General features: G+C 33.8%; 1 protein-coding gene across 4 annotated transcripts; it reads left to right on the top strand.

Moving 5' to 3' along the window:
* The first annotated feature begins 1,321 nt into the window (after positions 1-1,321).
* Positions 1,322-18,507, top strand: LOC124824992 (protein sym-1-like). Of its 4 annotated transcripts, XR_015786012.1 has the most exons (9): positions 1,322-1,762; positions 2,034-2,121; positions 3,041-3,135; positions 3,475-3,547; positions 3,661-3,753; positions 3,858-3,944; positions 4,711-4,791; positions 16,822-16,938; positions 17,854-18,507. XR_015786012.1 is itself a non-coding variant. In XM_088113427.1 (8 exons), exons 1-7 carry the CDS (start codon positions 1,428-1,430, stop codon positions 4,789-4,791), a joined length of 852 nt encoding a protein of 283 aa, XP_087969553.1. In that variant the 5' UTR covers positions 1,322-1,427; the 3' UTR covers positions 17,854-18,507. The 4 variants fall into 4 exon arrangements, 3 of the variants coding, with proteins under 3 accessions (XP_087969553.1, XP_087969554.1, XP_087969552.1); XM_088113427.1 differs by lacking the exon at positions 16,822-16,938; XM_088113428.1 differs by lacking the exon at positions 16,822-16,938 and having other exon boundaries at positions 17,838-18,507.
* Positions 18,508-24,079: the final 5,572 nt, after the last annotated feature.

Raw genomic sequence — 24,079 nt, 5'->3', positions numbered from 1 at the left:
TTTCTAGTGCAGTTCAGTTTTTTTAAACTATTTTATAGTTAATGGTAATAGATTTATAGTACAGTACAAATAGTGCAGTTTGCCCACCCCTAGTCTTCGTTTCTTCTTGGGTCTTCCTGACATTGTCCTATTCTTTGGTGGTAATATATCTGAATAAGGTGTAACATCCCAGACATGTTGTCCGTTGATAGGGTTAATTATTGTGTTGTAAGTCTCTTCATAAGTAGACTTCATAAACCAGTGCCCAATGTATTCTTCTGCCTTTATATTCAAAAATTTCATTGCAGTGATGGCATGAGTACACAGAATGCCAGTAATTGCCCATTTTCTACATGTGCAGTCCATGTTGTCAACATTAACAACAAATTGCTCACCAAATTGTGAAAGATGTTTCACTTCAAATAATTTTTCTCTTGAATGTAATACAAAATTCAACACACAATTAGATGGATCACTATAAATGGAATCAAAGTTAACATGAATGGAAACACACATCATAAAAGTTACCTTGGTAACCAATATCTAGTTAACCAGGACTCCTTTTGAAACACTCACTCACTCACTACGGAAACACTCACTCACTAACTAAACACTCACACCGACACAGACAGGGGGACAGGGAACAAAGTAACATCCCCACTAACGAAACACTCATTGACAGGGGACCACTACAACTGATAAACAATTCAACGAACAAAATTCGGGACCACAATGTGTAAACTACAATGTAACAATTCAACATGCAAAATGGGGACCACAAATCATTATAAAAATTCTTACAGACCAAGACAAAAACCCAAATCTCGAAGATGCACATGTTCGTAAAACCAAAATCACAGTTATGCGTTCAAACAGAAAACCAAAGACGAAACGAAATATCTTACCTTAGTCGCGTCAACTATCGGCTGGATTCTCTTCGTCTTCTTGAAGATTGAAGTTGTTGTTCGTCCTCCGCTTCGTCTCGCAACAACGAAATTAAATCCCCAATTCCAATTTCAAATCCCTAATTCTGATATACCTAAAATGAATAAAGGGTACTTATGCCACATCAGCACTATTTATTTAATCAAAACAGTCCACGTAAGTCATCAACACACATCACCACATTCTTTGTGCACCAGCTCATATCAATCTAACGCCGTCTCACACCACTTAACGGTTATGGTATAATGTGCTCATTTTTACAAAAAAAAAATATATGACCCAATTGAAACAGATAAAAAAACGAAGATCGAGATTTTCATATAAATTTGAGGACCAAAGGAGGGTTTAAACCTAAACTAAACTTAAAGGAATAAACGGTAATATTTTTTATTTTTTTTTGGGTGTCCTTTCCCCAACTTGTTCAAACCTGCCATCAAAGTGGTGAGAGACTGCAGCTTTTGGGTATCCATCGTTTCAGAGCCCAAATTCCGTTTGAAAAGAAAATGGTGAATGGAGCATTGTGCTTCCACGTACACAAATTCCCACTCGCTTACCGTGTCCTTAATCTCAACCTCTGTCGTCAACATGCCACGCGCCTTCACTTCCACACTCGCTCTTTGCTCCTCTCTCATCCTTTCAACTTCAATCACTCCGCCACCCCCTTCAAACCCTCCCTCCTCCGCATCCCCGATTCCCGCCTCTTTTCCCTCTCCGACGGCGGCTCGGGCGGAAACGGCGCTCGTGGCGGCGGCGGCTCCAACGGTCCGAATTCCGGTGGCTCTGGCGGTTCGAATTCCGCCGGCGGCAATGGAGGACATAAGTGGTCCTTGTTGTCATGGTAAACAAATATCAACATGCAACCTTATGTATTAAGTTCCCTTTGTTTTTTTTCTAAGGTTACTGATGTCTTCTTTGGATAATAAGCACATGCAGAACAATAAAATGATAATAATCATTTATGAGAAAAGTGTATTTCATTTTTGTTTCTTTATTTTTCTTTTATACGTGTTTGCCAAGAAGATTCCAACTTGTGCTCTGTGAGAGAAACACTTAACCTTATGTCTGAATAATAGACTTTCTTTTGAAAATGTAACATGGTTTTACTACAGGTACTTGGCTCTTCTTGAAAAATACCCTGTTGCGGTGAAAGCTCTAACTTCTGCACTTCTGAATCTAATTGGTGATTTGATTTGCCAGGTATTACACTATTTTTCCCCTTTTCTCTTTCAATTGTTTTGGTTATATTTTATTAGTGTTTCAAAATGTATGATATAAATAGAGACACTTTTTTGCATAGAATATAGCAGTGTTTTTACTTTTGTGCTAACTGCTCTGCTTTATGATAATTTGCCATCTTGTTGTCTGTGGACAAACATGCAAGGTTTCACCGATAATTTAAAAGATCAGGAGAGATGGAATTATGCTCAAATTCGTGGAATCAAGAGTTGTTTTTCTTTTTCTAAAAGGATTTTATGACATGAATGAAGATTACGGAACTGGCATATAAAGAAATCCAAGCAGCACCCAATTTGCGTAGTTTATTTATAACATTTATGATGATTTTACATAAACTCGCAGTTAGAAAATATTTTGAACATTGAGTTTTTTGGCTACAATCAATAAAAGTGATGTCTTGATGGCTGGATTGGACTTACTGCTATTACCTTCCAATTAAAAGCAAACATGGTTAGACATGCTATGTCATTTGCTCAAGACTGGTATAAATTTATTAACAGTGGTGACAGACTGCTACACTAGTGTCACACAGACTGAGAGTCCTTAAGATGATATATGCTTGCAAGTTGCAATATGTTATGCTCTAAAATCAACAAGAACTGATCTTGTGGATGCCCTACTTTGTGCATTTATCTTAGAAGTAAATTGATTGTTTTTTTTTTTAATTTTGTTTCTGAAATTTATCTCTTGCCTTTCGAGGCATTTTGGGTCTATCCTTATTGCTAATGGTATCTAGCTTTATTTTTCATCACTTTTTATATGGATTCTGAAAGGATTACTTTTTTTGTCAATCCTTAATTTACTTTTTGTAGCATTGCGTGCCTATGCTTTCATTCATATATGTTAATTTTTTTAATAAATTTAATCTTATTTTCTACAGCTTGCCATAGATCAAGTGCAGTCACTGGACTTGAAGAGGACATTTGTCTTCACTTTACTCGGTTTTGCTTTAGTGGGTCCAACATTACATTTTTGGTAATTCCCTAGAACCTATGTTGGTATGCCTCTTTATATAGCCTAATAAATATGACTTTGTGACCGTACTTTGAATAATATAATGACATCCCAACCCAACAACAGTAGTAATAAGTTCAATATGTTGGTGTAGGTTTTTTTTAATAATGTTGATAATATTTATTCATTACCCTGATGAATATTATTAGAAGAATCCATGAAGATTGATTTCTGATATCTGTGGTGTCTATCTTTAGGAAATTTTCCGCCATGGTCACATGAGTTTGGATGAAGGCTAACCGATTTGTCAAGTCTGTCTCATTCCATCGCTCTTCCTGATATTTTTTTTCTAATTTGTAGGTATTTGTATCTGAGTAAATTGGTTACACTTCCTGGAGCATCAGGCGCTTTTTTGCGGCTTGTACTTGATCAGGTGGGATATTTCTATTGATCCTCCAATACACTGCCAGTCTCCCGTCAGTTATTAATTAATTTTGTGCTTGCGTGTGATAGTTTAATTTTGAATGTTATGAAATCTTTTCACAGCTCTTATTTTCTCCCATATTCATCGGAGTTTTCTTAGCTACGTTGGTGACACTTGAGGGAAATCCATCACAAGCTGTACCCAAGCTAAAACAGGTGTGTGTTTAACTTGCTTGCTTTTATTAAAACGTATTCAAAGGGTGGTTATCAATGTTGTCATGTTTATTAGTGTGTATTCATCTACAAATTTCATTTTGTAGGAGTGGTTCTCTGCAGTTCAAGCAAACTGGAAACTATGGATACCTTTTCAATTTCTCAACTTCAGATTTGTTCCACAACAATTTCAGGTTAGACTGGTAGACTCATGCACACACACTGGGGATTTTACGTCAACATAAATCTGTTCACCACTCTGATACATGTTGGCATTTTAATATTGAAGATCAATGTTTAATTTGACTTCACCAATGCTTAATTTTCTTGAAATTCATTTAAACGAACCAGGATTTTATTTAGTCTATTGCTCCTCGTGGAAATTCATAGTTCTTGAAAAAAGAATATTCTATTGATCTTTCAATAGACACTCTCTCATACTACCTTCTAATCTTTTTTAGCTGAACAACAACGGAAAAATGAACATAATGAAGGAACTTTTTATTAACATTTCCGTCTTCATCTTGCAACATGTTTGGATCTCTGGATTCATATTTTTGGTCCCTTGTTTTCAAGTATTATCATATGAAAGAAAATGGGATCCTGCTTGGCCTTCTTAGTCGGTTGACAAGGCTTCCCAGTTGTTTGCATTTCATTGTTCCATTTTTTTATGTAAAGCAAACATTTACATTCACACTCACACACATATACTCTTTACTCAAAGTTGATCTTTAATTACATTGAGAAGTTCTCAAATGCCTAAAATCAGTGCAATGGAGCTATCTTTGGTTATGCTTGCTATTTCAGGTGGATATTTTTCAACTTACCCTACCAGATTGTATTTGTTGTGGACAGTATTCCTTGGCCATAGAATCTAATGCTTTCTTCAATGTTCTTATATTTGCTTCTCCCTTTTATTAATGTTATTGTTGAGTTTAAAGTAAATGGACATAATTTCAGGTCCTTGCTGCTAATGTTATTGCTTTGGCTTGGAATGTCATTCTCTCATTTATGGCACACAAAGAGGTTCTTCCAAACTAGGTAAGTTGTATGTTCCTTGAATGCACATATTAGGTTTCGGAGTAGGAAACTAATTAACCACGACCACAGTAGGCAAAAAAGATAATGAAAGAATGAATTTATCTTATTAATGGTGATAAAATTCTCTAAACAAGGATAGTTGGGAGCATAACCGCTTGTTAACAACCTCAATAATCAAAAGCATAACCCTAACAATAAAATCTAGCTCTATTTATATTAAATATTTCTCGCCCATCTTATACTAAATATTTCCCTAGAATATATCTCTATTTACTATAAATATCTTATACTGAGTATTTCCCTATAATATAGCTCTATTTACTATAAATATCTTATACTGAATATTTTCCTATAATATGGTTCTATTTACTATAAATATTTTCTGCCCATCCTAACTGCACCAACAGTTAGGATAATAACTCTTCAATCAATTGGCTCTAGTTCTTTTCCTCTTTCCATCGTTCGACTCGAGCTCTCACCGCCTTCAGCCGTTCGAATCGATTCCTCACTGCCTTCCATCGTTCGGCTCAACATCTCCTCGCCTTCTACCGTTCGGTGCCCTTCTTCTTCTCCCTCACTGCCTTCCACCGTTCGACTCGACCTTTCCCCGCCTTCCACCGATCGGTGTCCTTCCTCTTTTCTCATATACTTTCTTCTTCTCTCGTATACCTTCCAACCCCTAACATTACCCACTGCTTGATGTTCAACCTTGTTCTCAAGGTTGAAATTTGGATTGATCTTTGATAGTCATTGCATCTTCCCACGTTGCTCCATCCAGTCCCCCCTCTTGCCATTCCATTAACACTTGTTGCACCTCGTCCTCCCCTTGTTGTATCTGTCTTCTATCCAAAATTCCGATAGGTCAAAAAGACAGTCCATCCACTTACAAGTATGTTGGCAATTCCTTCTCCACACTTCTTTCACCCACTGCCTTCTTCAATTGGGATACATGGAACACTGGGTGCGGTATCTAGCAATTGGAGCCTAAAAGCCACCTCTCTGACCTTCTGTGTGACTTGAAAAGGCCCAAAATACTGAGCGGCAAACTTAGGATGTAGTCTGACATAGAAGTATGCCTGTGCGGTCTGATCTTTAAGTACACCCAATCCCCAACCTCTACATCTACTGATCTCCTTTTTTTAATGGCCTGTTTCATCTGTTAGAATCGCTGCAACAGAATTATTAGCGTGGAACAAAACAAGAGGGGGGAGGGGGGGGTGAATTGGTTATATACTTTTATTGTGCCTTTTATTATTTTTCTCTTAATTTTTCTTACTGGGCAGATAATTAAATATAAATGACAGAGTAAGGGAAAGAGAAAAATTGCACAGGTGATTTTATCCTGGTTCAGATCACTCGGATCCCACGTCCAGTCGCTTATCTCAAACAAGATAAACCTTTTTCACTAACACAAAACAGTTACAAATATTAATCACAAAGAAAAACAATTTGTAAAAGTTTAGAAATATCACTTCTCTTGAAACCACAAGAGACGAACTTACACTTCCTTTGAATCTTCACAAAGGATGACCACCTCCTTCGAATGCTTAACGAAGGATGATTCTCTTCCAGGCACTTCCTCGGATACACCAAGGATGAACAAGCTATTCCTCTGTCACCGCAGTAGCACTTCAGGACTTTGCAGACAAGAGTTTCCTTAGCTTCAACAATCTCACAAGGGAAGAGTTGTTTTTGAGATAAAGAGTGAGCCATCTTATAGACTCAGCCTAATACCCTTCCATTCTTCGAAAACGGGCCATCTAACGCATTTAATCGATTAACACAAGTATTAATCGATTAAAATGAGTACAACGGCTAGTTTTTCAAATCTGAAACCCCCAACGGCTAGTGTTAATCGATTATTCTCAGGAATAGTCGATTAACTAATCGATTATTATTAGCTTTAATCGATTATTACAGGGGCAATTGGGTTTTCAGTGCCAGCCTCGTTTTAATCGATTAAAACTGGGTTTAATCGATTAAAACAACTTGTGGATGATTCTCAACAGTAAATAAATCAAATATAAATTACAAGAATCAACCCTAATACATATTTGAGCACTATTACATCAACTTTGATTATTATAAAAGCTTTATAAAATACAGAGATCTTCAATTTGTCTTTATGGATCTTGACTTGTGCAAATCTGTTCATCATCAAAACTTCATCTTTGATTTTTGCTAACATTCTCTCCCTTTCTGATGATGATCAAAAATTCTTCTGAGTTTAAAGCTTTTTAATAATCTGAAACAACCACAACTCACGAAAGGAGAGATTAATAGAAAAATAAAGAAAAAAGAAGTTTAAACTATCTTCTCCCCCTTTTTGATCATAAGAAAAAGAACATGTGCTCCCCCTTAATAAAAAGAATTTATGCATAGAAGAAAAAGAAATGAACAACAACTTTTTATTGAATTTAACAAAATGCATACAATTATAAAGATAAACAACAAAACAAACAAAGAGGATCTAGAAATCATCACTTGCGTCACTATTAAAGTGACGCTCTAATTTTGAAATCTTAATGTCTAGATGCCTGAGATGAGTACATATTTCTTCGTGGCGAGTGTTTTGAATGTTCATCATCTCATTTTGGAGGCGAGCCATCTCAGTCATTTGTCTAGAGAGACTCTCTAGACTATATTCCTCGTGCACATGAGATGGGCCAGCAACATGTGTGGGGTCAGGCATGGGGATATCCGCAGCTTCGTCTTCATTTTCTTGCCCACCAATGGCATCCTCAGGGTGGATGTAGGAGAGTCCTTGTTTGATAAAACCCATTTGCCTCAGGGAGTTATCTCCAACCTTATGACCCGGAAGGACAGTCTCATGATGTTCATTTGTGACATCTACTCCTTTGTACTCACAAATTTGGGAAACAAGAAGAGGATATGGAAGAGGTGTAGCATCTAACCTTTTGGCTTTGAACATTATTGTCTGAATCAAGTGAGGCCAATTTAGTGGAATGCTCTGAAGTATTCCATACATAATGATGAGATCAGTCTCAGAGCATTGGGCATGATTTGACCCTCTAGGGCACAAAAGCCTCATAATACGGTAATGCAAGAGGCGTTCTTCCATCTTGAGTCCACCAGCAAGGAAGAGACGAGCATTGTGTTGTCGAGGATTGCGGAGAAATGACTGGTACACCACTATCTTGTTGAATTGAGCAAAGTCATTCGGAATAATTTGAGAATTTTCTAAAACAGGGATTTTTGCTACATTTGTCCAAATGTCATTGTCCAAGACAATGTCCACACCTTTCACCCTTGTTTGGAAAACCCCATCACGAACCTTTAAATTAAAATAGAAGATGCGCACAAGATCCGGATAGTACCTTCCACGGAGTTCCATTATGTGTTGAACTCCTTGTTCAATGATGAGATTGGGAAAGGAGAAGTTGTAGGATGTATACCAAGCGAGATCAATGAATTTTTGTTTGATGAGCTTCCTTTCCTTCCAAAATTGGGAGAATGACGGTTGATCTTGCTCATCGGAAAGCCACCCTTCTATGGTAGCATCTCTTCTGCGAACATTACTCTCCGAAACTCCACTTGTTCTTCTTCTCCTTCTTCTTGAAGATTCAGCCATTGAGATGGATGGAAAGCAGAGATTTTGGTGAAAGAAAGGAGAAAGCAAGAGGGATATGCTCAAGATTGGTTCAAGTATGGAAAGTGGGGACCAAGTGGGGTATAAATAGGCTCAAGAATGCTCCCCAACGTTCAGATTTTGGGATTTTGCCCGTTAATAGCCGTTGGCAACGACTAGTTTAACGAAAACTGCAACATTTTTTTCGAAAAAATAGTCTGGAGCGCATTTAATCGATTAAAATGGATTTTAATCGATTACGTAATCGATTAATACTTGGATTAATCGATTAAACCATTCGTAAATGTATAGGTAACGCTTTTAATCGATTTACACGTAGATTAAACACGGTAAGCAACGAAAAATGCAATATTGAGTCCAAGAATGCCTATTTTACTAGTTCTAATATGCCTAGATCTCTTCTAAGCTCAAAAAATCTATCCTTAGGCAATGTTTTGGTGAAAATGTCCGTTAGTTGATGCTTAGAATCTATGAATTCCATTTCACAATCGCCTTTTTGGACATGGTCTCTAATGAAGTGATGCCTAATTTCTATATGCTTGGTTCTAGAATGCATGATAGGATTTTTGGTAAGTTTTATAGCACTTGTGTTATCACACTTAAGCGGAATAGGATCTAAATGAATATCATAGTCTTCTAATTGCTGTTTCATCCATAAGATTTGTGCACAACAACTACCCGCAGCAATGTATTCAGCTTCAGTGGTTGACAAGGCTACACAGGCTTGTTTCTTAGAGTGCCAAGAGACTAAGGAACTACCTAAAAAGTGACAGGTTCCACTAGTGCTTTTCCTATCTATCTTACAACCTCCATAATCAGCATCAGAAAATCCTACAAGACTAGGCTCAGCTCCTGAAGGATACCATAAACCAAAGGATGTTGTCCCCTTAAGGTATTTAAAAATGCGTTTTACTACAGTAAGATGAGACTCTCTAGGGCTTGACTGATACCTAGCACACACACATACACTTTGCATGATATCAGGTCTACTAGCAGTAAGATATAATAGAGAGCCAATCATACCTCTGTATTTGGTCTGACTTACCTCTTTACATGTCTCATCTTTGTCTAAGTAGCAGGATGTTCCCATGGGAGTTGATGCTTCTTTAGTATTGTCCATCTCAAACCTTTTAAGGATTTCCCTGCAATACTTGATTTGAGATATAAAGGTTCCTTCCTCCATTTGTTTGATTTGAAGTCCGAGGAAGAAAGTAAGTTCTCCCATCATTGACATCTCAAATTCTCCCTGCATGGACTTAGCAAAATTCTCGCAAAGAGTTGCGTTAGATGAACCAAAAATAATATCATCTACGTATACTTGAACAATTAGAAAATGTTTTCCAATTCTTTTAATAAATAATGTTGAATCAATTTTTCCTCTGTTGAAACCATTTTCTACAAGAAAATTGCTAAGACGTTCATACCAAGATCTAGGTGCTTGTTTTAAACCATATAGTGCTTTCTTTAATTTGTAGATGTGATTTGGGTTTTTAAAATCCTCAAAACCAGGTGGTTGTTCAACAAATACATCTTCCTTGATATAACCGTTTAAAAAAGCACTTTTAACATCCATTTGAAATAATTTAAATTTCATTATAGATGCATAAGCAAGAAGTAGGCGTATTGCCTCTAACCTGGCAACTGGAGCGTATGTCTCATCATAATCTATACCTTCTTCTTGACTATATCCTTTTGCCACAAGCCTAGCTTCATTCTTGGTGATGTTTCCTTCTTCATCCAGTTTGTTTCTGAACACCCACTTTGTTCCAATTACTTGATGAGTGTCTTTTCTGGGAATTAATTCCCACACTTGATTTCTTTCAAACTGGTTGAGTTCTTCTTGCATTGCGATACACCATTTTTCATCTTGAAGGGCTTCTTTAATATTCTTTGGTTCAATCTGTGACACAAAAGCAACATTCATACAATAATTTACAATATTACTTCTTGTGTTTACCCCTTGTGTGATATCGCCAATTATGTTGTCCAAAGATAATCCTCTAGGTTGTCGCCATATTTTATTTAAATCTTCATCTTGAGGATTGTCATGATTCTTCTCTTCATTTGTCTCCTTTGATGAATCTTCACGTGTTCCTGCATCAGATTCTTCTGACTCAAGAGGTTTTACCTCAAGGTCCACAATTTCATCAAAAGTAACATGTATGGATTCCTTTATTGTGAACGTTTTCCTATTAAAAATTCTATATGCTTTGCTTGTTAAAGAATATCCAAGAAAAATTCCTTCATCACCTTTTGAATCAAATTTTCCCAAATTTAGTTTTCCATTGTTTAAAACATAGCATTTGCATCCAAAAATTTTTAAATGGGAAACATTTGGTTTTCTATTTTTGAAAAGCTCGTAAGGAGTACGTTTTAAAATAGGTCGAATTATCATTCTATTTAAAACATAGCAAGCAGTACTCACAGCATCAGCCCAAAATTGTTTAGGAACATTATTTTCATTTAACATAGTACGAGCAAGTTCCTCTAAGGATCTATTCTTTCTTTCTACAACTCCATTTTGTTGGGGAGTTCTAGGTGAAGAAAAGTTATGAGAAATACCATGTTCTTCACAAAAATTTTCAAATAATTCATTTTGAAATTCACCACCATGGTCACTTCTAATAGTTTTTATTCTTAGATCCTTTTCATTTTGAACTAAAACAACAAACTTTTTAAATTCTTTAAAAGCTTCACTTTTAAGAGTGAGAAAAAAAGTCCAAGTGTATCTTGAAAAATCATCAACAATAACCAAAGCATAGTAGTTTCCACCAAAACTTTTTATCCTTGAAGGACCAAATAAATCCATATGTAAAAGTTCTAAAGGTTTTAAAGTAGAAACAATATTTTTTGAATGAAAGGAATTTTTAACTTGTTTACCCTTTTGACATGCATCACACAATTTATCTTTTACAAACTTTAATTTAGGTAAACCAATTACTAGATCTCTAGATATAAGTTTGTTTAATTGTTGCATATGTATATGAGCAGCACGCCTATGCCATAACCATGGGTTTTCCTCTTTAACAACTAAACATGAAATATTTTTATTTGATGCATTTTCTAAATCAATTAAATAAATATTATTATATCTAACTCCTTTTAATGCAATTTCTGAAGAATCACTCTTAAAAATTGTGCAAGAATTCTTCTCAAAGGTTACCTTGAATCCTTTGTCGCACTGTTGACTTATGCTAATTAAGTTATGCCTTAGTCCTTCTACATATAGCACGTCTTTGATCATTAAGGTGTCTTTGCAATATCTCACAGAGTTCTCAAAGAGTTCAAAGACTTTGCAATATTTCTAAACTTTTTAGGTAGTTCCTTAGTCTCTTGGCACTCTAAGAAACAAGCCTGTGTAGCCTTGTCAACCACTGAAGCTGAATACATTGCTGCGGGTAGTTGTTGTGCATAAATCTTATGGATGAAACAACAATTAGAAGACTATGATATTCATTTAGATCATATTCCGCTTAAGTGTGATAACACAAGTACTATAAAACTTACCAAAAATCCTATCATGCATTCTAGAACCAAGCATATAGAAATTAGGCATCACTTCATTAGAGACCATGTCCAAAAAGGCGATTGTGAAATGCAATTCATAGATTCTAAGCATCAATTAGCGGACATTTTCACCAAAGCATTGCCTAAGGATAGATTTTTTGAGCTTAGAAGAGATCTAGGCATATTAGAACTAGTAAAATAGGCATTCTTGGACTCAATATTGCATTTTTCGTTGCTTACCGTGTTTAATCTGCGTGTAAATCGATTAAAAGCGTTACCTATACATTTACGAATGGTTTAATCGATTAATCCAAGTATTAATCGATTAAAATCCATTTTAATCGATTAAATGCGCTCCAGACTGTTTTTTCGAAAAAAATGTTGCAGTTTTCGTTAAACTAGCCGTTGCCAACGGCTATTAACGGGCAAAATCCTAAAATCTGAACGTTGGGGAGCATTCTTGAGCCTATTTATACCCCACTTGGTCCCCACTTTCCATACTTGAACCAATCTTGAGCATATCCCTCTTGCTTTCTCCTTTCTTTCACCAAAATCTCTGCTTTCCATCCATCTCAATGGCTGAATCTTCAAGAAGAAGGAGAAGAAGAACAAGTGGAGTTTCGGAAAGTAATGTTCGCAGAAGAGATGCTACCATAGAAGGGTGGCTTTCCGATGAGCAAGATCAACAGTCATTCTCCCAATTTTGGAAGGAAAGGAAGCTCATCAAACAAAAATTCATTGATCTCGCTTGGTATACATCCTACAACTTCTCCTTTCCCAATCTCATCATTGAACAAGGAGTTCAACACATAATGGAACTCCGTGGAAGGTACTATCCGGATCTTGTGCGCATTTTCTATTTTAATTTAAAGGTTCGTGATGGGGTTTTCGAAACAAGGGTGAAAGGTGTGGACATTGTCTTGGACAATGACATTTGGACAAATGTAGCAAAAGTCCTTGTTTTAGAAAATTCTCAAATTATTCCGAATGACTTTGCTCAATTCAACAAGATAGTGGTGTACCAGTCATTTCTCCGCAATCCTCGACAACACAATGCTCGTCTCTTCCTTGCTGGTGGACTCAAGATGGAAGAACGCCTCTTGCATTACCGTATTGTGTGGCTTTTGTGCCCTAGAGGGTCAAATCATGCCCAATGCTCTGAGACTGATCTCATCATTATGTATGGAATACTTCAGAGCATTCCACTAAATTGGCCTCACCTGATTCAGACAATAATGTTCAAAGCCAAAAGGTTAGATGCTGCACCTCTTCCATATCCTCTTCTTGTTTCCCAAATTTGTGAGTACAAAGGAGTAGATGTCACAAATGAACATCATGAGACTGTCCTTTCGGGTCATAAGGTTGGAGATAACTCCCTGAGGCAAATGGGTTTTATCAAACAAGGACTCTCCTACATCCACCCTGAGGATGCCATTGGTGGGCAAGAAAATGAAGACGAAGCTGCGGATATCTCCATGCCTGACCCCATACATGTTGCTGGCCCATCTCATGTGCACGAGGAATATAGTCTAGAGAGTCTCTCTAGACAAATGATTGAGATGGCTCGCCTCCAAAATGAGATGGTGAACATTCAAAACACTCGCCACGAAGAAATATGTACTCATCTCAAGCATCTAGACATTAAGATTTCAGAATTAGAGCGTCACTTTAATAGTGACGTAAGTGATGATTTCTAGATCCTCTTTGTTTGTTTTGTTGTTTATCTTTATAATTGTATGCATTTTGTTAAATTCAATAAAAAGTTGTTGTTCATTTCTTTTTCTTCTATGCATAAATTCTTTTTATTAAGGGGGAGCACATGTTCTTTTTCTTATGATAAAAAAGGGGAGAAAATGGTTTAAACTTCTTTTTTCTTTATTTTTCTATTAATCTCTCCTTTCGTGAGTTGTGGTTGTTTCAGATTATTAAAAAGCTTTAAACTCAGAAAAATTTTTGATCATCATCAAAAAGGGGGAGAATGTTAGCAAAAATCAAAGATGAAGTTTTGATGATGAACAGATTTGCACAAGTCAAGATCCATAAAGACAAATTGAAGATCTCTGTATTTTATAAAGCTTTTATAATAATCAAAGTTGATGTAATAGTGCTCAAATGTGCTAAATGAAATTTTAGCTGTTTTAGCACTTCATCCCTTGTCTGCAACTCTTGCTTGACCTACGACTTCCATAAGGTTTCCCCTGGTATGAACCTGTGCAAGGAAGGGGGAGATCTCCCATTCACTGTTTCAAATGGAGTACACCTCGCCGCTCCTTGGTAGCTAGTATTGTACCAATACTCAGCCCATAGTAGTACTGAACTCCACCCCTTTGGTTGTTCTGAGCAAAAACATCTCAGATAACCCTCCAACACCCTGTTCAACACCTTGGTCTGCCCATCCGATTCAGGATGATAGGCTATGCTCATCTTTAGTTAGGTCCCCTGCATTTTGAATAGCTTCCAGAAGACACTCAAAGACAATGGATCTCTGTCACTAACAATAGTTATTGGTATCCCATGCAACCTAACAATCTCCTTAACAAATACCTCAGCGATGGTGCGGGCTGAATAAGGATGTTTCAGTGCTAAAAAATGCCCATATTTACTAAGACGGTCCACCATCACCAGTACGGCATCATGCCCTTGGGATTTGGGCAACTTCACTATAAAATCCATGCTCACTTCTTCCCAAATGGCGTTGGGTATGGGCAAAGGTTGTAGCAACCCCTGTGGGGAGGATGACAAATATTTATGTTACTAGCATACCAGGCAGCTTGCAACGAAATCATGCTTTCTTCATTCCTATCCAATAAAGTGATTGAGCTACCTTGCGATAAGTCCAATAAACCCCAAAATGCCCCTTTGTCTGAGTCATGTGAAATTCAGCTATTAGTTTAGGTACCCAGGCTGATTGAGCTGAATTCACGAGCCTTCCCTTATAATGCAATCTGTCATGCTCCATGGTAAAAGCTGGGTGCGAGTTAGGGTCCCTTTTAATGTCTCCCATTACCCTCTTCAATGCCTCATCCTCCTCAACCTCCTTCAAGATCTTCCCAAAGTCTTGCCAATATGGCCTGGCCACAACTCTCAACTCCTTCTCTTCTTCCGTACCTTCCTCCCTCTCTCGCGATAGGGCATTTGCAACCCTGTTGGTAACCCCAGACTTATACAAAATTTCAAAATCATACCCTAGGAGCTTTGTAATCCAATTCTGCTGATTTTGGGTGGTGATGCGTTGCTCCAATAGGTATCTAAGGCTCCTTTGGTCAATGTGAACCACAAATCTTTGGCCCAATAGATAGGGTATCCAGTGTTGTATGGCCATGACCAAAGCCATAAATTCTTTCTTGTATATCGATTTATTCAACGATCCCTCCGATAAAGCCTTGTTGAAGAATGCAATGGGCCTTTTTCCTTGTGTGAGAACCACTCCTACTCCTCCTGATGCATCACACTCAATATGGAAAGATTGGTCAAAGTCAGGTAAAATCAATATTGGTAGTAGTAATGGCCTCCTTCAATCTAGTCATGGCTACATCAGGTTGCTCTGTCCATGTAAACTGCCCCTTTTTAAGCAACTCGGTAATCCTTCGCGAAACACTTGTAGTACCCCGTCAAACCAAGAAACCCTCTTAAAGCCTTGAATGTCCTGGGCTTTTCCCAATCCATCACAACCCTCACCTTACCTTGGTCCATCTCAACCCCCCTTTCCGAGATTAGATGACCTAGATATCTTATCTGGACCCTGCCAAATTCACATTTTTTCCTGTTGGCCACCCACTTGTTTTCATATAGCTTCCTCAACACTAAACCAACATGCTTCAAATGCTCCTTCCAAGATTGGCTATACTTAAGAATTAAACTGTAAAATAATTCTAGAGAGGGTTTTATTGATCTCTCTCATAAGCTTCTATTTATAAAAATAAATTGATACAAGAGTACATGATAATTAGGGTAACCTTAGACACAATATAATCATGAAAAATAGGGTAACCCTAGACTTAATATAAGTGGGCATTCTATTCTTCTATTCCACCCGCTATCGGGCCGTTATTGAACCACCCAATTTCTACTATCACGCACGAGATGTCTATACCTCAGCGTGAAGGGGGTGTGTTGGAAGTCCCACATTGACTAAAGATAAGGCCAATTTATAATATTTAAGTGAGGTGCAAACCTTACCTTACAAGCCGGTTTTGTGTGAGTTCTGATACCATCTCAAATTTAGAAGGAATATTATTTCTTTCTTATTCTCATAATGAGGTTATTCACCTTTATAAATATACATGGGTTAGCTGCATATTTTAGGAAATGCAGACGGTTAATTCTAAGAAACAGATCCCTATGATTACGGGATCAATCATACATAAATAAACCTAATAAATGCAACACATAACTGTTGCATAAATACAGCCTATCAAATATAATAACATCCTAAAAATATATCAAGACAATTACTACCACGTCAATCATGGTTTTGACACTCATATGCTTTTTTCTTCTCTAGTATACCTTCCAACCCCTAACAACACAAGACCTAATTTTTAGTAACTAGCCTTTCGACCTTAGGAATTGAAATAACTAGCCTTTTGACCTTAGGAATTGAAATATACACGAACATTAGGCAAGAAGAAATTCCTAGGATGTTTCCTAAGAATAGCTTCATCATTAAGTAGTTGCAAAGCTGGTGTTTCTGTAATTAAAAGTGAAAATGCAATATTCGACCATTGGCAATTATAAAGTTACTCGTTACTATTGTATCTAACAGTTCACCTTCAACACAGAACAGTTATCTTGAGTGATTCAATATGTATTACCTAACAAAAACCATCTTGTAATCCGGTGATGTACAACAAAATCCTATTATTATGGATATATAATACTGATTTTGTACTTTCAATCTGTTTATTTTACAGCTTGGTAGAGCATGCACAATGCTACTGTAACTGCATAATAGTTGACAATATTAATCAGTTTTATGTCCGTTGATAATTCTTTAGACCGAGCTCGAAAGGAAGCTGCAAGAGCTATATGTTAGTTTTTAAACTTTTGTAATTTACATGAACATGAAAACTTGCACTTGTATAAACTTGTGGAAATTTTGTTTGGTCATACAAGAGTTTCTTGTTGTTTGGCTTGACTGAATTTTTTATAACTATGTTGTGGTCTATGCTAAATATTGATTGTTTTAGGTTTTTAAGCTTTTTCTATTTTTATATTTGATCATTCCATTATTTAAAGTTACCAAAAATATTCAAATTGTTAATCTTTTATCCAAATATTTGTAGGGTTTATGATGAATTTAGAGTATAAAATCATTGTAAAAGTTTGGAAGCGTAACATTTTGTAGAAATTGTAATTTTTTTGAAGTGTTTCATCGGGTTCAAATAGGAAATATTATATTTGTTTTTTCTTCGTGCACCGTTATGATGATTATTGCGTTGTTTCTTCATGTACCTCTATTTTTTTTCCAGCACTCCCATAAAACTAACTCCATTTTATTTTTCATTAAAATTATAATAAAAAGATAAAAGTTACATTTGCCCTTTTATTTTTTAATGTATTTTACAATATATTTTTGGATCCAGAAATATATTGAAATATATATTTTAAGTAACTAATATTTTATCACATTGCACCCCTAATTTTCAAATATACCCCTAATTTAATAAGGTGGTTATTTATTAATTTTATGTTTATTGACAATTATGTGTCAACATTGACTACATCTCCATTTTTCTCATCACGAAATATGCATTCACGCACCTTCGTTTCATTTGTATTAAGAATCCCTACACTTCAGCATTCCATTTGAATTGTAGTTCTGATAATATTTTTTTCTCTTCCTAATATTTTTTTCTCTCCATTTCATTTGATTTATTTTGGTTGAGTTTTTTCCTTTCCAACTCATATCAATTATTATCTTTGTGAGTGAGTGTGGTTTTCAGAATTAAAGATATTTGAGAAGGGTTGTTAGTGTTCCACTACGGCTTGGAGTGGTGCATCGAGCAAGCTTGGGTTGCTTTGTGGTGGTGGCTTGGGGTGCTTCGTGGTGGTGTGCTTGGGATGCTTCTTCTTGGTACTCTGGTTGCATTGGTCGAAGATTGATTGTTGTTGGTGGGAGGTTAGTATCTTTTTCTTTTTGTTAATCTGTTTGCATGATATAGTTACAAAAGACAACATGAATCAGATATGATAATCCGAAAATGACATGACTATTGAGATCCGATGTAGGACGACTCAAATGTGGACATCTGATAGAAGGAACTTTGGATTTTCATATTTGATTCACATTTTATCTTTGTCAATGTTTAAGGGGTTAAATATGTTTTTAGTTCCTAAATTATCAAGCGAATTTGGTTTTAGTTCTTCTTTCAAAGTAAGGTACATTTTAGTCCTCATTTATTCAAAAAAACATTTTTCTTAAATAGAAAGACTAAAATGTACCTTATTTTGAAAAAAGGACTAAAAACAAATTCGCTTGATAGTATAGGGACTAAAAACATATTTAATCCATGTTTAAATTATATTATTTATGTATGAATTAGTTGTTATATTAGTTTATAATTATTTTTAATTTTATGTATGAGTTTATAATGTAATTATATAATTTTTAATTGATATAAATTAATTTCTATGAATTTATTAAAATTAATAAAACTATTTTTGAATAAAAATAAACTTAAGACGTGCCTATCAAATACGAAAATCCGATTCACATATATCGAATGTGGATATATGATGTTTTCATTCGTATGTCAAAATCTGATTCATGTTTAATATTTTATATAAAAGTTTACTTATATTACTTGTTTAATTATTTTATTAGTTTATAATTATTTTTAATTTAGTTGTATGAGTTTATAATGTAATTAGATAACTTTTAATGATTTAAATTAATTTCTATAAATTTATTAATATTAATAAAACTAATTTTGATTAAAAAAACTTTACATGTGTTTATTGGATATAAAAATCTGATTATACATATATCGAATGTCCACATCGGATTTTTCATTTCGGATGTCAAACTGTTTAACTGCGAAGTTACGTTTGTGTTTTTTTTTTCATCTTGCTTTATTAACGTTTGTTGCATACTTTTTTTTTCATGTTTTATTAATATTATTTAACTAGGTTTGTTTTATACAAAAATTTAACTTCAATTTATAATTATTAAAATTTGTTAATATAAACAATGCATTTTAAATGTTGAATTTTTATAATTTTTTAGATATAAAAATTGATATGAAAATTTTTAATAATTTTTTATATAGTTTTAAGTTCTTTTATTTTGTTTTTCTTTTAAGTTGATTACACTGTTAATGAATATTGTATTAGTTTATGATTTTATAATATAATTTTAAATTTTGAATTTATTGTATTAGTTTTTTACTTTGTTATAGGTGATTATAGTCTAAATGAACGAATAACGTTATTGAATAGATTCTGAAATAAATTCTACCATGGTATCAGAATTTTCGTCCTTTAGAAATGAGATTGCTGAGAGAGATCTGATGAATAATTTTACAACAAATGAAATTTTTTCCTCTCATGAAAACTTAATTGAATGAGTAAGAGGGATTGCATATGATCTATAAGATTTGTTGTGGTGATTATAAGATCCGATAAAGCTATCAGTCAACCTGAGAGGAAGATATTTGTGTTGCTAAGATGAGAAAAAGGTGGAAAATATAAAAAATACAAACCCGATGCCCAACCTATGACACCCGAAAATGTAATTGTCCTTTCAAGTTAAAGGGTAAGCCATCTGGTAATGGGGATGAGTGGGTATTGCAAGTGATATTTGATATCACAACTACGATTTAGCAGAAACTTTAGTAAGACATCCTTATGCTGGTAGGTTAAATCCTAGATCATATGCAATCCCTCTTACCCATTCAATTAAGTTATTTGTTTTGAAATGATTCTTCATATCTCCCTCAGCAACCTTATTTATAAAGCATGAAAATTCTGATAGCATGGTAGAATTTATTTCAGAATCCATCTTATAACGAGATTCGTTCATTTAGATTATTATCACCTATAACAAAATAAAAAACTAATACAATAAATACAAATTTTAAAATTATATTATAAAATTATAAACTAATAAATTATACATTTATAAATTTATTAACAATGTAATCAACTTTAAAAAAAACACAAAAATAAAAAACTTAAAACCATATAAAAAAATATTAAAATTATCATATCAATTTTTATATCTAAAAAATTATAAAAATTAAACATTTAAAGAAAAATTTAATAATTATAAAAATGAAGTAAAATTTTTGTATAAAACAAACTTAGTTAAATAATATTTAATAAAGCAATATGAAAGAAAATCGTGTTACAAAAATTAATTAAGCAATATGAAAAATAAAAGAAGAAAAACAAACGCATCTTCGTATTTTGACATCCCAAATCAAAACATCGAATATGGATATCGGATATATGTATAATCAAATTTTCATATCTGATATGTGAATGTAAAGTTTTTTTTTAATCTAAATTCGTTTTATTAATTTTAATAAATTCATAGAAATAAATCTATATTAAAAATGAATCGATTTTTGACATACGAAAAATGAAAACATCGAATATCCACATCTGATATATGTAGAAATGGATCTTCATTCCCATAAGCACATCTTAAGTTTATTTTTATTAAAAAACAATTTTATTTATTTTAATAAATTCATAGATATTAATTTATATCGATTAAAAATTTTATAATTAATTATAAACTCATACATAAAATTAAAAATAATTATAAACTAATATAACAACTAATTCATATATAAAGAACATAATTTAAACATTAGAAAGAAAAAAACGTGAATTGAATATGAAAATCCGAGGTTTCTTATGTCATTTTTAGATTTTCATATCCGATTCATTTTTGTTGTCTTCTATAACTATATTATACAAAAAGATTAACAAAAATAAGGTCCTAACCTCCCACCAGCAATACAACCAATCTCCGACCAATGCAACCAGTAAGAGCACCCTAAGCGCCCCACCCCAAGTTGTAGTGGAACACTAACAACCCTCAAATATCTTTAATTTTGAAGACCATACTCACAGAGATAACAATTCATGAGCTAGAAAGGAAAAAACTCAACCAAAATAAATCAAATGGAATGGATAGAAAAACTATTCAAGAGGAGAAAAAATTATCAGAGCTGCAATTCAAATGAAGTGCTCGGGTGTAGGGTTTCTTAATACAAATGAAATAGGGATGTAGGAGTGCATGTTTCATGATAGGAGGAAAATGGAGGTGTAGTCAATGCAAACACAAAAATTATCAATAAATATAAAATTAATAAATAATCATCTTATTAATCAGAGATATTTTTGAAAATCGGAGGTGCAGGGTGAAACACCCTACTCCTTTTCTCCCTAGTCATAGTCCATACTTTATATGTAATTGGGCTTGATTGGAGCATTTGGTTGCCATCGTTTTTGCACATTACCTTGTCATTTCTGCTTTCTTGCTATTATCCTAATTTGTATGTGGATTAAGAAAAAAATTGTATTGAACAATTTAAAAATTATTTTTTCATAAAAAAAATTAGATGGTACAACTTAGAAGAAAATTTTCAATTATATGACTCAAAAATTAAAAAATGTCTTTTGAATTTGAAAGACACTTGAAAGGTTTTTTCATATGAAAAATAATTTTTAAATTGCATGATCCAAAAACAAAAAAAAAACATTTCATAAGTTAAAAAATAATTTATTTGATTTTCATCAAAAATTAACTTTCAAATTTTGTGATCCAAAAATAAAAATACAAATTGTTGGACTCCATAAATTTTCATTTTACATAATTTAAAAGTCAATTTTTAAGATATTTTTATATTCATAAATATATAGAAGGAAAATATGGTATGCAAAAAGAAATAAGTGCATTTATACCTGTCTTAAGGGTATAAGGTGCATAAATCGTATAGCCTCATCTTCAGCACTTAAGTGATCATTGTAAGTGACTAAAATTAAATGGTTTTTAAGTATCATGATTTAATTTTAACTTCTTAAATAATAACCTAAATACTCTGCTAGCATTTGGAAAAGTGTTTTGTTTTCCTTACAAGTTTCACCAAGACACAGAGTAGCATTTTTAAAGTTTAGCCTTCATTTTCGTTAACTTTCCCAGTGTCAGGCGATGGTAAAATGGAACATTTGATTACCAAAAGCTATTTTATTTGACACTGCACAAGCTTTGATTATCATGAGGTAATTACAAATAATTGAGAAATTGAATTTACCTCCTTCAAAATTGATAGCAAATTAGGAGCATTGAACAAATTAGTAGAAAGACCAAGGAGACAAACTTGCAAATTATAACTCCAGTTCCATAAAATTTTCCTGTGCATATCAATCATCAAATATGTCTTATATTATATATACTATTATATATAGTATATGTTACTCATCTCTTTCCCAACTAGCCCAAAAGTCATGAAGTAGAACAAATAAACAGATAGTATCAAATTATAGAATATGAAAGGCAACTACAACTTTTTCTATGAAGTAGATGAGATTAGAGTTTACTTGCCTTCAATAATCTTAACTTGTTTTTTAAAATTCAAAAGGGTGGCTTTAATTTGAAGGAAAGCTATTTCAGAGGACAATAATTTGCAAAAGAAATTGAGGAACAATAAGAACTAACTTCCTTTGTATAATTTGTTATATCATCATATTTCAAAGGATAATAGTTTGTAAAAGAAATCGAGTAACTAATAACAACTAACTTCCATTGTATCACTTGTCATCTCATCGTGAATATCGTTCCAATTTACATTCAACATTTTTTTCAACAAAAAATCATAACATTCATGTACTAAACAAATAGGACACAGTTACATTTGTCTCAAAACTAAAACAATGTTCATCCACCACATTCATGGAATAAAATATAATTCAATAACCACAATCTTTTAAAAACATTTTTTTTTTCACCTTCATCACCCTCATGATTCCCACACATAACCACACTCATCTCCTCTTCATTCCCCATACGTCCACACTCTGGCCTAACCATAAAAACTAACAATATACTCTAACCACAAAAACCACAAGAACCAACACTTTTCCATAAATAATGCAATGCTTCATCAAGCCCCATCCCAACCCTAACAAAATAACCCCAAACGACCCCAAACTCCTTAAACCATCAAGGCATTTCAACCTCACCACCACGAAAGCAATTGTAAAACTAAAGATGGAGGAGGGGGAAGGAGGGGACATGAAAAGAAGAAATTGAAAAACACTTCACCCACAAAATGTTTTCAAATTAAAAAAAAGGGAAAATCAAACGAAACACAAAAAAGAGGACACTTACCAATTTTCCCTCATATGTCTCATCAACTAACATTAAAAAATGTTATGTTTGCCACCTTTCCTAGTGTCGGATAGGAGAAAATTCTCCCACCGGATGAGTAATTCTCCCGCTGGTGTCAGAATCATTTTTATTGATTTTTTTTTGGCAGGTGGAATGTCATGGGTGATTTATCTCCTAGTAGATGTCTGTCTTCTTTATGTGTCACATGTTGTGGTTCTTGTGAGTTGCGGGTTTAGATTAATGCAAAGAATGTTTTTCACTGTTAAAAAAGATTTTTTATATTTATTTTCTATTAGGTATTGAAGTCAGGGGTATAGAAAGTTTTCGATTTTTCACACCGATTATGAAACTGGTGTGAAAAGTGTCATTTTTTACACTAGTTTAATATATAACAGGCATAAAAGTAGTTGTTGAAAAACCAACTTTTTGCACCTAATGATTCCACAACAGGTATAAAAGAAGTTCACTTTTATACCTATTATGTTTTAACAGGTATAAAAGTGACGTTTTTTTGAATATTTAATTTGTATGTGCCACTACTCATATTTAAACATGTATAAAATTTTATTCCATAATACAGTCTAAATTATCAATAACCAAAAAAATAATCAATATTGTTTCTATTATTAACACATCTAAATAGTTATTCAATGTAATATTTACCTAACAAAGTCCTTAAATATATTTACATAACATAATTACACATAAAATAATTCCTCAATTCAAAATGTATTATTGAAACATCTAATCATCTAAAAACAATTATACATAGAAATTGAAAATTACATTGTTTATAATCCAACTTAAAAAATTAAGAATTACATTGT

This window comes from Vigna umbellata, chromosome 4, assembly GCF_029865625.1.
Source record: "Vigna umbellata cultivar VRB3 chromosome 4, Vumbellata_1.0, whole genome shotgun sequence".
Lineage (NCBI taxonomy): Eukaryota > Viridiplantae > Streptophyta > Magnoliopsida > Fabales > Fabaceae > Vigna > Vigna umbellata.
Note: the sequence above shows the minus strand (reverse complement) of the source record. Positions and strands in the feature narration are given on the sequence as shown.

Coding starts and splice junctions, on each gene's coding strand:
- LOC124824992 (XM_088113427.1), top strand. CDS start 1,428: ATGGTGAATGGAGCATTGTGCTTCCACGTACACAAATTCCCACTCGCT. Junction 2,122..3,040: donor TTGGTGATTTGATTTGCCAG/GTATTACACTAT, acceptor TATTTTCTACAG/CTTGCCATAGATCAAGTGCA. Junction 3,136..3,474: donor GGTCCAACATTACATTTTTG/GTAATTCCCTAG, acceptor TCTAATTTGTAG/GTATTTGTATCTGAGTAAAT.